The following is a 13584-nucleotide window of genomic DNA, read 5'->3' on the forward strand; positions in this document are numbered from 1 at the left end:
CATTTGAATGCAACCTTCGAAGGCAAATTGAATTACTAGTCCGCTATTCTAAGTTAACCTACGATCATTTCATTCATAATTCACGCTTTTTCCATAGCAAAAAAATTGTTCTTCCTATTTACCAGACCTGCCCTGACCTGTGTTTTAGAACGCCGCTTCGAAAACGTGCTGCATTTTTTTGCTATGAAATCTTAACCTTCAGTGGAATTCGCCAGAAATTTATATTCTGACGTCAAAAGGTGAAATTAGGGATCGACAGGAGCTCATCAAGGGGAGAATCTATGGTCTCCACTAGTTCCTCGAGTCAACCCTTTCCCTAGTAAATTTAACATTAGGAACAGGTTGTTCCCCCGAAAAACAACACAATTTGAATATACCATGCTTCTCCAAAGGAACCTGGCAAGAGCAAAGCGGTCTTCAGCTTCTTTTCTTTTCAAGTATGTCAGCTTTTTTTTAAGGTTGCAGCAAGCACTTAATGACTGTCCCCAAGGGGAACAAAGATTTTTGTTTTCCATGGGACCCTGCCAAGCAGGTGCGCATGCGCAAGCGTAACATCTCTGATTTCGCGATGAGAAGAGCCTCGACGCAAGAATGAACATAAGCATAAAGATCAAAATCTGTTGTTGTATGTGCTTGCGTTAGCCTTTTGGCGTGTGGAAACGAAATACGGTATAGGCACAAGGGAGTTTTCTACGCCTGGCCAATTAAAGCACTCGTTCCAAATTCCCTGCGTCTGAGCATTTAAACAAAATGCCATAATGTTTAAGCTTATGTCGACGTTCGTTTTAACTGGAAATAAGCTACTTATGCTTTCCCTTGTGATTGCGTCATTAGTGCGAAGCAGGCTGTATCCCCAACTCAAATATCAAACAAATTATGTAAGGGTGCCACCTTACGACTTTACAACTTTATTGCAAAATGTTACAAATCCCAACTAAAAACAACAAAAAAAAAACAAAAACAAAAAAAAAAACAAAAAAAATTAAATACCACAGATGTTTCAGTGAATACACGCTTTTTAGTTGCTTTTATCTGTACCTAAAATTCACGGTAACTTGACACTTGTAAAAGGCATCAGAAGAAAAAGAACTCATAATAAGCACGCTTAAGCGAATGGCTAATACGGTACAGCAGGAGGAGTAGGTGCGCTGGCAGCTTGCCCCTGTGTATGAAAAAAAGAGATTTCCTTGTAATTCCAAACATTGTTTTTAGTAAATTTTAAGTACTAGAATTATGTTTCTCTGCAAAAATGCCAAAATGATTTGCACTTTGAGCGGTAAAACTAGAACTTAAACTCAATTGATTACTTCGCACAATCAAAACAGATACCGATGAAACAATAGGAATCTTATCGTAGCACGGCACGAGGAAAACACCTGCTACATGCGCTGAGCGGGGAAAAAAAAAAGGAATGCAAATAGGTTACAAATGATGTTGCTTTCGGACTTGGTCGCATTACAGGCAGACCACACTCTGTTGGCGTGGTTGTTTTGATCTATACGTTAATTCCTCTGTATTTCTTACCCGCAGGCCTTGGTTGTTCGAAAGGTGGAGAACGCTATCCAGCGGATAAATCACTATCGAGCGAATAAACGCTAGCAAAGCCAATTGAGGTATCCAATCGATAGTGATTTATCCAGTGGATGGCGCTTTCCACCCTTTGTCGCCAGATCGATATCAACCACATCAACAGAGGGTGGTCCGCCTGTAGTCGCATCGGTTGGGAGGCCGTGTAGCTGCGTGACCAGTGTACAAGAATTGAAATCAAGTCCTGCTATTGGGATGGTTGGTCTTCCTCGCTAATGTTGGGATTCCTAGAATTTTGTCGTGTTTATTGCATCACTTTCTTTGGCCCCAAAAAGCCTCGGGAGGGAGCTGTCAGATAATTAATCATTTATGATTTATATATTTATTTATAAATGTGAAGTGAAGTATCTTAGTCAAGCCAAGCGTAGAAATTTAAATTCAATCGCAAAGTTATTTTTACACTTGATTGCCAACCGCCCTTTGCATTCCTTACCGGGGGATTTTCGGGACCATATCCCGCGGTCGCACCAGACGGGTCCTCACGAAGGGCTTCGTGGAACGAGTACACCACGATAAGAAAATAAACCTGTAACAGGTAATGAAAAACCAATGAGAATTGAAAGCAAAAAAGAAAAAAAGAAAAAATCATCGCACAGGATGACTGATTACGTATACATTGCAGAAAAAAGAACAGTTCCTGACTTTTGCAGTTCCTGTGAAAAATAGTTGTACATCCAAGCTATTTGTTAAAGTTGCCTTCATCAAATAATGAAACAGATGAAGACGGTTTGCATCTTGAAAAAGTTGCCCTTTTTCCTTTCAAACCTGGACTCGCTGGCACTTTTGTGATGAAATAAATAAATAGATAAATAAACAAATTCAACAGTTGAGTTGTGAACTTACCGAAAAAACCCAGTAGATAGCATTGGAAATAACTATTGCAACCTGAAAGAAACAAGACAACAACATAATTCAGGAACCCATGACCCGGAGCCTACAGCTCCCATACTGGGCCTATGTAACGGCATTTTTACAGACTGATCTATTTTTAGACTATCTTTTCCGGAAAAAACAAAGGCATTTCCAGTTTGGTGACCCTATGACGTCAGCTTAATTTCTTGTAATTGGTCATCGGGCTCCTGTGGGAGTCTCGTTAGCGGGAAATTCAATCTAAAAATAAATCGGTCTGTGAAAACGCCGTGACACGAACACAGTAGAGTTGTAGGCTCCGGGTCATGGGTTCCTGCATAATTAGGATAAGCAACATGCAATCAACAAAAACAAAAAAAAAAAGGCAAGCTGAAGAAATCTTCAACAGCGCACTATATAGCGCGAATGCGCTAAGTAGTAAACAGTACAGCATTCAGTTATTCCCGTCCACGGGGGTTGCAATACGTTCCTTCAATACATGGAATAACGTCCTCTTGCAGTTTCGAAAATGTCACAGCCTTAGTAATGAGCCATTTCCATAAACGTTGCCAACCACCTTCATGCAATTGATGTGGAAATTCTAGTGCACATTGATTGTAAATTGTGTAATTCTGAGAATACACCGAAGGTCTTGAGATTTTGTTATTCGCGGCCTTCATGGTTCGGAACGTTAACAAATTTCGGGTCTAAGAATAAATCGCGCACTATGCTTGAAAATATCTCTTATTGTCGAATCCGATGTTAATATGGTAATATTCAACATTATTTAGCCCAGAACCTAAAATACATACCAAATTCCTGACAATTATAAAGAAAATCGTCACTCCCACGTAGTAACCGAAGAGAACCACATGCCAGACAAGATATGGAAGGACCAAGAAGCGATTTTTCTGTGGAGTGGAATAGAGATGTATTTATCCAACAACATGAAAATCGGTGTACATGTACGTAATTGAGATTGTAGGAATGCTATTGGATTTTCGACTCCAGTGTAAAGCCTCTGGCTTACTACTAAAATTCAACCTTGAATTACAAGAACAAGAACAAGAACAAAAACAAAAACAAGAAGAACAAGAAGAACAGGGAGAACAACGAGAACAAGAAGAACAAGAAGAATGATATGCAAATGGCTAGTCGCAAAGATTAACCAATACATTATCAAAATACATTACATAATCATAAGAAATTAAAAAAAAATCGAAGAACTGAAATGCCAATTATCATTAAACTGTAATGTAAAAATATTTGAAACATGAATAAATACTAATTTGCTATGCTACAGTAATTACCAGACCAGGGTAATGACATTAACAAAAATGTATATAACCAGGATCTCACGTTTTGTCTGATCTTGGGAAACAGTCTTGCATACAAAAAATGATTGAAAAAATTGCTTGATCGCTGTTAATTCAAGAAATTTTAGCGTAAGGGGTAAGTTAAAAGGCGCTTACCGATTTGAAGGCTCCAAGTAGTAATAAGCTTGTCAAAACCACAATGATATTGAAAACTCCATCAGTTTTGATCAGGTTGATAATAGCTAAAAAGAAAAGAAAACAGTTGAGATTTAAAGAAAAAGCTTGACTGTCGATTCTTTCTCAGAGACAGTAGAAAGAGAAGGGCAAAACACTAGCTACTAGTTTGCAACAGGAAGCTAGTTGACGAGAGGCTTAATGAGGAAAAACAATGCGTCTGCACGCCCTGCACGTGCGTTTCAAATCACTTTATCGGAACAAAGGAGACTTTTGTTTGATTGGTTGATGGTTTTGCTTGTACCCAGGTTTTTTTCACACGCGCGTGCGCGAAACAACAAACAAAATGGCGACCAAAGATGTCTTGCTCGATTACTTGCTCCAGGGATTTTTATTGCAGCAGCGACGTGTACACCTTTTCTTCTTTCGGAATAGCGGTATTTCAGTGGTAGCAGCTGATTTCTTTTAAGTCTTTCACTTTCGCGCGATCGATTTTTCGTCCATGGCTTCATTCACAATTGATTTGGGCAGATTTCCGAGTTGAAATGTTTCTGAATGTTGTCATAGATCGATTGAGGTGGTTGTTCAGCCGAGGCCGTGTTGTCAAGTCTTCTAAGATAAGATTCGCTATTCCTTTCGTTTTGTATATAATCCCAAGCCAACGTAAGCTAGCGTAGCCTATTAAATGTCCTTTAGAAAATTAATGTATTTTACCTTCCTTCTTGTCCACAGAAACCTTATAAGAAATGCAGGCGTTATTAACGTCATCTTCTTTACCAGTTCCTACATTTCAACTACTAGTTACAATTTATTATAAGCAAAGTGTGTGGAGGATTTACTAAGCCGCCATGGATTGAAATCGGAGGGTAGATAATAAGGGTACTGCAGTAACCTGTAGGTAGTTCATAAATGTGCAAGCTATTTTTATTTCCTATTTTTCTGAGCCTTTTAAATTCGATTGTTTTTCAGGAAAAAAATTATTCATTTTTTGTGCTCATGGCTGGAGAAAAATGTAGTAAGCTTGTACTTCATGTTGATTTAAAAACAATAGTTTTGAACCTCTCAATGATGACTTCAGTTAGGCATTTTCATTACTTTTCCTATTCACGTGCAAATGCTGCAAGTTTGTTCTTACTTTTAGGTAATAAAAAACCCGATTTTCTCATTTTCTCACCATTTTACCCACTTGACACCCTGTTAATAGCAATTTGTTGAAATTATACATTATGTGTAGGGGAAACCTCTACAACGCAGCATGCCAAAACACTGAAGGGAAGACATTGTTTACCTATTGTCATTAATGTGCCAACCAGAGGCTCACTGGCTGTTGAAACCATAGGCAACACAAGTTCGCGTCACCAGAGAGCGTGTAATAATTAATTACTAGTGGGAAGATGACCTTTGAGTGCAAGCGGTGTTGCGTTACAGGCAGCCGTTGAGAATTTAAACGCGTTCTAAGACTTTGTATGGGAAATAAAATACCGTCGATTATAAAGACTAATAAACGCTCAATTTAACGTTCATTCAATAAAATGAATAAAACTGACTCAGCTCTGGTGTATTCTTGTCCGTTTTGGTGCTTATTTTACCGTTTCGGGAATTCCGTGTTTTCACTGTTTTAAGACGAAGTCAGGGCTGCACACTAAGATTTCGACCGTAGTCAGCTCAGAGGCGGCTTGCGCGTCGAAAATACATCCCAGCCGCGATTTATTCACGCAAAGCTTAAGTCCCATCATTTGCGAACCTTGGTGAATGTTTCGTCGTCAAAAATCCCCTCGCACTTGGCTGGAAATGAGCATTTTTTGCTTCCGATTCCACGATAGCCGATGAATTTAACAGTTGGTGATCGTGTGAATGGTCCCGGAGCTTGGGTCCGAGGTCAAATTAACTCCACCCGATAAGGTACAGTCATTTCATGAACAACACTTACCCCATCCCCATAGCGTTACGAGCTGTTCGAGAATCCGTCATTTTATTGAATGAACGTTAAATTGAGCGTCTTTTAGGCTTCATACAAAGTCTTATAACGCGTTTAAATTCTCAACGGCTGCCTGTAACGCAACACCGCTTGCACTCAAAAGTCATCTTCCCTGACTAGTAGTGATTAATTATTACACGCTCTCTAGTGACGCGAACTTGGGCCGCCTATGTTGAAAGAAAGGGTGTTTTGTTCCTGTGGTTGGCACATCATCTTCCCTATATATAGACGACCTTCTAACTCACATTAGCCCTGAACTACCAAGATTAATTAACTTTAAATTTAATGAAAACTAAATATCTCAGGCTCTTCAGTCCTCATCAGAAAGTAAATTTCAACTTACTTACTTTATTAACTTAACCTGGTCAATGCCTTGAACAAGTTTCAATCTTTAGATACTTGGGTATGATATCTATATTGGCCATCACCTTTACTGGCATGATCATATTCATTATATTTGTAACAGAGTTAGTAAATGGATTAACATCATCGTTAAGGTTAAGCACAAACAACCGGTCCGAAGTGACAGATTTCAATAGGACAATAGACTCACTTTGCTGGTCGCTTAGGCGCGCCTTGCCACTTTTAAATTTAAACTGTTTAACTCAAATTATTCTTCTGATATTTGTGTGTCGGCTGTTAAAGGCGATTCCCGTATCAGGAATCATTTTCTAAGATTTGGCCACGAGAACGCATGACATGAGCTGCCGACTTGAGTTTCTTTCTCCGAGTTAAAATTACTTGTGTGCGTCATCTCATCAACTTGAAATTTTCGCAGCTTAGGGCAATATGACAAAATACAAATTGAAAAAAGCTTCAAATTTAATGCTTTTTCAGTGATTTAATTATCAAACATGAAAGTTTGCCACACAATAGGGCAGAGTTAGATGATATCATAACAAGATCTGGAGCCATTTTGTAGACAACACCGTATCGCACGAAACCTGCTGTGTTGAACCTTGCCACTTTAAATGACAATTTCTTTACACAAACCTTTTCTTTGGTTGTTGGGCTTACTGCAGCAAGCGGGAATTCCCGTATCACGGCCTATGACAAAAGTCTCGAAAAAGGGAATCAAAATATTTTTTGCCAAGGAAATTTAAATAATCTGGAGCACTCGTAAAGTAAAGCCTTGCGTCTTGGCTTAATCTGTTCGCTTCACGATTCAAAATCAGCCCTATTTCTTCTCCAGAACAATTCCCCACTCTAAGTCGACCATGTGATTCAAAATTTCAAGGTTGGGAAGCTTTATAGCGAATTGAGATGTTCTTCACCAGTGGGCTACCATTTTTCGACTCCATCTTGTTTAGCTGACTTACCGTTGTTTTCGCTTGAACGCCAGTTTATCCATATTTTTTTAATGTAAACTCACATTTCAATTTAAATCCGACTTACTTTCTTATTAAACAGCACTCTATTCTGAGTTGAAGTCTCTTAAATAAGGAAAAACAACGCCAGGAAGGCAAAACTATCCTCTGCTCCTTGCAAGTTCTGCAGTTCATCGCCACACTTTTGACTCGTTATCTTCGCTTGATTTGTGATCCTTTGCCGTATTTCCCGTTGTATTGAACCAGTATCGGTCATAATAACTTCTTACTAACCGAGCGCGGGGGCCGTGGTCGTGGCAGTACGGACCTCGCTGCGCTCGGTCCGTACAAAAACGACCGAGGGCCAATATTCACCAGTACGGCTCGAGCTAGCTCGGTTAGTAAGTAGTTTATTATATGGCTTTTTCATTACCTTTTGCCTTGTTTTTGTAAGCCTGTAATCGGCCCGTGGGTATTACGGGAGAATAATGCCCTACAATTCAGTCACAATTAGCCAATCAGAGCGCGCGTTATATCGGCTACAAACACAAGCCATATAATAAAGATAAGGTAATGCCAGGAGCCCATCACCTGGAGCGTGCAACTTACCTATTTTCGTGCAACAGCGTTTTCACAAGTAAGGTTATTTTTAGATTGAATTTCCCGCTAATGAGACTCCCACAGGAGCCCGATGACCAATTACAAGAAATTAAGCTGACGTCATAGGGTCACCGAACCGGAACTGCCTTTGTTTTTTGACCTAATTCGCGGGAAGGGCTAGTCTAAAAATAAACCTACTTGTGAAAACGCCGTTTCACAGACGCTGTATGGAAGTTGCACGCTCCAGATGGGCTCCTGGTAATGCCCAAGTCTTTGAAATGACTCATCATCTTTGCATTCATTGTTTTTTCCGTCCTTTTGGAAAGAGGCGAAGAATATTAACGATGCCAGCACTACATCTCCCATTTCAAATGTTCCCTCGTTTCGAATGAATTTGACCGAATTTCAAGGGTTTTCGGGGTGATGAGGCGCATGCGCAACATTAGCCCCCTTTGTTCTTTGGAGGATAAAAAAACCCGGCGTGCTGCACGTACAGAACACAGTTTAACTCTGCATAACAACGAGGTAGGTAGTTGCCGTGTTTTCACGAGCGGCTCAACTGAAAATTCCTTGAAAACAGTTCCCTTCCCAAGTCGCTTAAAGTTAAGCGAGTCGGCAAATTTCAATAGAATTCTCATTAAATTTAAGCCTCAAAACCAGATACATTACGGCAATTACTTTCGGCCAATGAGGAGTCGCTTGCGGTTATTCAAATCGGAAATACAACAGGCGTGCCATTTTTATTATCGTGTATTGCATTATCACATGCTCTCTCCTCGTTCTTAACCATGAAAACACGTATCATTTTTAAGTCGCTTCACGAATTCTGCAAACAAACCTCTTTCAGGAATAGTAGGGAGCTTTAACAACGACGACGGGAACGGCAAAGAGAAAGTCATCTCAAAACATAAATTCCAATTATTGTAATCACTTCGAGACTATTCCAAGCTTTTTAACACGACAATGGTGTGGCAGTCCCTCAAGAATGAAACCGATTGAGTCAAGCTTTATTTTGGGGGAGAAAGTGACAATTTATCCTGAAGTGCTGACGACCTCCATAAAACCTCAAATTTGGCTATTTCACGTTGTCGTTTTGCTGACGACGGCAACGAAATGGACAAAAAAAAAAAAAAAAACGCACGTGCATAGCGTGCAAAGATATTGTTTTTGCCTACAGAATATGCAAATTTGTGACGTTCTAGTCGCCGTCTCCGTTGTCGTTGCTAAAGCTCCCTAGTAAGCGAGACAACGGCTGTCGTGAAAACATGGTCATTATCTCCAAGCTTGCAAAATTATCTTTTGTGGTGACGTTTCGTCGACCCCGCCGACGTAGATTTTGAAGTAGGGACCTTAGGATCTACGACGGCGACGGCAACGTCGGCGAAAACGTTACCTCAAAAGACAACTTTGTTTTTATCGTAAGTATTTCGCAATTATTCCATCTCGTTCACGCCTTACAATTTGGAGAAGTAAGGCACGAGCAGTTTTAGAGTGAAAATAGAGAAAGAATGATTAGACTCTGTTGCATGCTCACGTTGTCGTGAAGACCTCAAATTTGGTGATTTCACGTCGTCGTTATGCAAAGCTAGCGACGACCGCAAAAAATATTTGCTAAAATCCGTGCTGCACGTGCAGCACTATTATTTCTGCTCTTTAACCAATGATATCATTGTTTCGTGGTGTTATTGCCGCCGCCACCGTGGTCATTTCTTAAACTCCCTCGTCCCTAGTTCCTGTCGTAAAATGACCAAAGTTGAGACGTGAACATCTGACGATACGATTTCAATCTTCTCTCTAAACATCAACAAAGTTCCTATCAATTTTATGCCTGGAAAGTATGTACACATTTTCCATGACAGATGACTTGAAATAATTGCAAAAATTTAGTAGATTAATGCGAAGATATATTTTTGATGACTTTTTCGTCACTTTTGTGGTCTTTGTTTGAGCTCTCGATTTTTATCCAATGGGATCAAGGATTAAATTTGGAAACATAGACATCGTAGTAAAAAATATTTATTAAACAAAAATTCCGTAAATTTGTTTGCCATAACAAAAATGAAAGCACTTAAGTTGGCTAAAATTTTCTCGCTTTTGAAACGTCTTGACCAATGAAAAGCAAAAGGAATTCGATCGAAGACGCTGCAAGCTGGACTTATCGGCGAGCACGATGAGGTTACATGAAACGTTGCGAGTTCGATCTCCGATTAGGTCATCGCACTGTTTTCTCGCGATGGGGCTTGTTTGTGAAATGACTTTGCTTTTGATTTTGTGGCATTCGCAATCGAAAACTATTCTTCCTCGCTATTAACTATAAATTTGATTTAGTAAGGATTGCCATCCCACTTACCATCTTGATAGTTTAACCCTTTCACCGCCATAAATGCCAATTGACACTTACAGATTTTATTCTGTCTAACGCCAGACGATTTTACTCGTCAATGGGGACGCCTTTGGCGTTGAAAGGGTTATGAAATTTGGGATCTTCCCAGACCTCTTCGCGCAAACTTGTAAGTATAATTGCACCGTAACGTCTTCGATCTCCGATCGGGTCGTCGCACTCTTTTTGTGCGTTCGGACTTGTTTGAGAAATAACTTTGTTGCCGGTTTTGCAGCATTTGCAATCAGGCGGTAACCCATCAGGCCCTAGAGCGTTGGCCCTTCATTTTTTTTTTTTTTTTTTTTTTTTTTCACAGAAGCACTTTAAGGATTGCCATTCTACTTACTTAACACGTGTAATTCGGGATCTTCCCTGTCCTTCTCGGGTAAACTTGTAAGTTCACTTGCCTTGTGGGACCTTGAATAGATCTCATATCCTCCACCGATCTGTTATAAGAAATAAGTACAAAATAAAAAGGACTTTGCTCGCTAGTGCTGTGCGAACCAACAAGCCAAGGCTGCAAGCTTTATCTCAATTTCGTACGGCCAGAATGCAGAAAACTCTCTTCAAAGCCCATTTTTCTTACGTCCGAAACCCTAAGAAATTTACCGATGCACGAAAACAGGAAGACAAATTAATGAAGCAAGTAGCTGCTCCTACGTAATAGGGCGAAAACAACTCTTTACTTCCCAAGCCTTTGGAAAACTTGGTAAGCGCCGTTTTGAAAGCAAGAGGACTTCATTACAGGTTAATTCGGCCTCAGCTCATCCAGTCGATTTTCAGTTTTGGTTGGATACCGTGAAAAATTTAGAGCCTTTGCCATTGGGCCTCGATTGCAAGATAACAGAACACGTGTTACGTGGTCTTATAACTGACAAACTTACGAATCTTTTAGCACTTGTCAGTCAATGTGATGAGGCTGATGCAAAAATTGATGATGAAATGATTAGGTAAGCTGATCACGCTAAATCCCTCGGTTTCACCATTGATGACCGGCTTTCGTGGTCACTAAATCATGCTACCGAAGTATCTCAGCTAATCACTGAGATTCAAATTCATAATGCCTTAACATTACTACACCCTATGTTGATTATTACAGTCTACGTGCAAGGGACTGTCTTGAGTGGACAACTGAATGATAAGCTGCAAAACTTACGTAATCGCGCAGCCAGGGTGATTACTTAATTACAATCCGATACGAGCTATTGTAGATACGCTTAAGTGCATGGAAGAAGCTGCCTCTTCGACTTAAAAAAAGACAAAGCAGTACGGGGTCCTAAGTATTTGCAAAATAATATAAGAAATATTTTCGTGAAACATATTTCCCTGCACATTTCTTGCCCTGGAATATCTTCAACGCCTTTTTGGCTCAACGCATTGCTAAATAGTATTTTACCAACTTCTTCCAGCCCTAAGGTACGCAATTGAAGTTGAACTGTAGCTCGTCAAACCAGAGGCACCAACGCACTAGAATTGAAAACATGGGTCCTCAAACTCCCATGAAACTAATTAACTTTTTTTGGACTTATATTACTTATATTTATAGCATTGTGGCTTACAATATCTCATTTTAAAGGTTATAAAGTAGGCTTTTCCATTTTTCCATGACGACAAACAATGACAATTGTGTTTTCGCATAATCAATTAGCTGCGGTCTTCAGGTGGGCAGAAATTAAACAGATGTTCAAACGGTAAGTATAAAGTGCAGACTGCAGATTGGGTCTAAAATGCAGACTTGGTACAAAATAGGCCTCGGCCGCAGTCTGCATTTTAAACCCATTCTGCATTTTAGACCCAATATGCAATCTGCAGTCTGTAGCCTGCATTTTATACTGACCGTGTTCAAAACCGTTTTTTAACCAAACTTTCCGAATTTTTAGGTCCAAATTATGAAATTTTCATTCATAAGAGTTTAAATTTGATGATCTAGCTCGATTTTCAATGCGGAAATAAGGCACGAAGTGGTCCGCGGCATTTTAAAAACATGTGCTCACAAAAACAACTCGTATGCATATTTTATCTTTATCACTGACCTTGACATGCAGCTGACGTTTTAAAATTGCTTGTAATTGTTTCCCTGGTATTTTTCCCATCCTTTAACAGAGGGTTTTCTGTAAAAAAAAAAGCGTTCTTGAACAGTCTATAAAAAGCAATTTTGTTTGCACTAACGAGCCACATATATAACGTCGAGAATTTATTAACAAGGTTAGGTTTTGTGAGCACATGTTTTTTAAATGCCGCTAACCACTTCCTGCAGTCTTTGTCGTGTTGACAATCGCGCTAGATAATCAAATTATACTCTTATGAATGAAAAGGTTATGTGATTTGGACTTAAAAATTCGGAAAGTTTGGTCATAGGCGCTGGTGTTGTTATCGATCTGCAGAAAGATATATACAGAAGAGAGTTACAGCTGTTGCGATTTGCACGGTAATAAAGTTTAAAAGCAAATAATTCAATGAGAGATCAAACAAAGTGTCAACTGAGTCCTTTATTATGTTTATTTGGTCGTTCCGAGCACAGGCAGCCTAAGCTCTGTATACGATTCATAGACTTTGTATAGGAAAGTTAACTTTGAGCTTATAAATGCTAATATAAGCTGTAAATGTAGAAATAAACTTCACTTACTTCTACGTAGAGTTGTCCTCGTCTATTCTGTGCAATCGGAGGGCAAACAGTGCCCGTTTTAGATGGGTTTGTGGCTTTCGAATTTTTACGATGTCGTTAGTTCTCATTTCCCCTCATAAAGAGAAGAAAGGCTGGTGACTCGCGGCGATCTCGTCTCACAAATCGCTCTCGCGTCACAAAGCAACGAGCAGAATCGCCATAAAAACACCACAGCCTTAAGGCCAGATAAATTTCCTATCACATCAACTCCACTTCGGGACCACAGAGCGATTTTTGGCGGATAAATTCCAAGTAATGTTCGGCTTTCTATAATCTTCCCATACGTTCAGCTAGATGTGTGGCTACGGCCGTTATAGCATGATGGCGAACGTATTACATTCTGCACTCTAATTGGCCAAATGGTTTCAAATATGTGAAGTTTATTTCTACATTTACAGCTTATTTTAGCATTTATAAGATCAAAGTTAATTTTGCCAAACAAAGTCTATAAATCGTATACCGAGCTTGGGCTGCTTGTGTTTCGAGCTGTTTTTGGCGTCATTTTGAGGGATCTTTTTCTGGACCGCCAAATGATGGCAATCAGCAAATCGAAGCAAAACTCCAGTCTTCAGGTGACAGCCGCACAAACAACTGCGTACTAAGACAGCCATGGCGGTATTTGCGCTTTGTAGTTCGTTTAGTAGTTCGAGAGCAAATAAACAACCTCAATGAGGGCGTGTTACATAGGTTAAAATTACGTCAAGAAAGCGGAAACCAATTAGGCCATG

At 39.7% G+C, this 13584-nt stretch overlaps 1 protein-coding gene across 3 annotated transcripts in view; it reads right to left on the reverse strand.

Annotated features, from left to right (window-relative positions):
- Window positions 1-380: 380 nt before the first annotated feature.
- LOC137974134 (uncharacterized) overlaps window positions 381-13584 on the reverse strand; it is a 15628-nt gene continuing 2424 nt past the window's right edge. The window contains exons 1-8 of one of the 3 annotated variants that reach the window (XM_068821038.1): window positions 12818-13090; window positions 12225-12302; window positions 10538-10637; window positions 3909-3994; window positions 3249-3347; window positions 2431-2472; window positions 2021-2113; window positions 381-1162 (exon numbers count right to left, since the gene is read on the reverse strand). In XM_068821038.1, coding sequence (XP_068677139.1) covers window positions 1118-1162; window positions 2021-2113; window positions 2431-2472; window positions 3249-3347; window positions 3909-3994; window positions 10538-10637; window positions 12225-12284 — 525 coding nt within the window. In that variant the 5' untranslated portion in view covers window positions 12285-12302; window positions 12818-13090 and the 3' untranslated portion in view covers window positions 381-1117. Of the gene's footprint in view, window positions 1163-2020; window positions 2114-2430; window positions 2473-3248; window positions 3348-3908; window positions 3995-10537; window positions 10638-12224; window positions 12303-12817; window positions 13091-13584 lie in introns of those variants that run through there. The other 2 variants (XM_068821039.1, XM_068821037.1) reach the window with 2 other exon arrangements.

This window comes from Montipora foliosa, chromosome 10 (assembly GCF_036669935.1).
Source record: "Montipora foliosa isolate CH-2021 chromosome 10, ASM3666993v2, whole genome shotgun sequence".
Lineage (NCBI taxonomy): Eukaryota > Metazoa > Cnidaria > Anthozoa > Scleractinia > Acroporidae > Montipora > Montipora foliosa.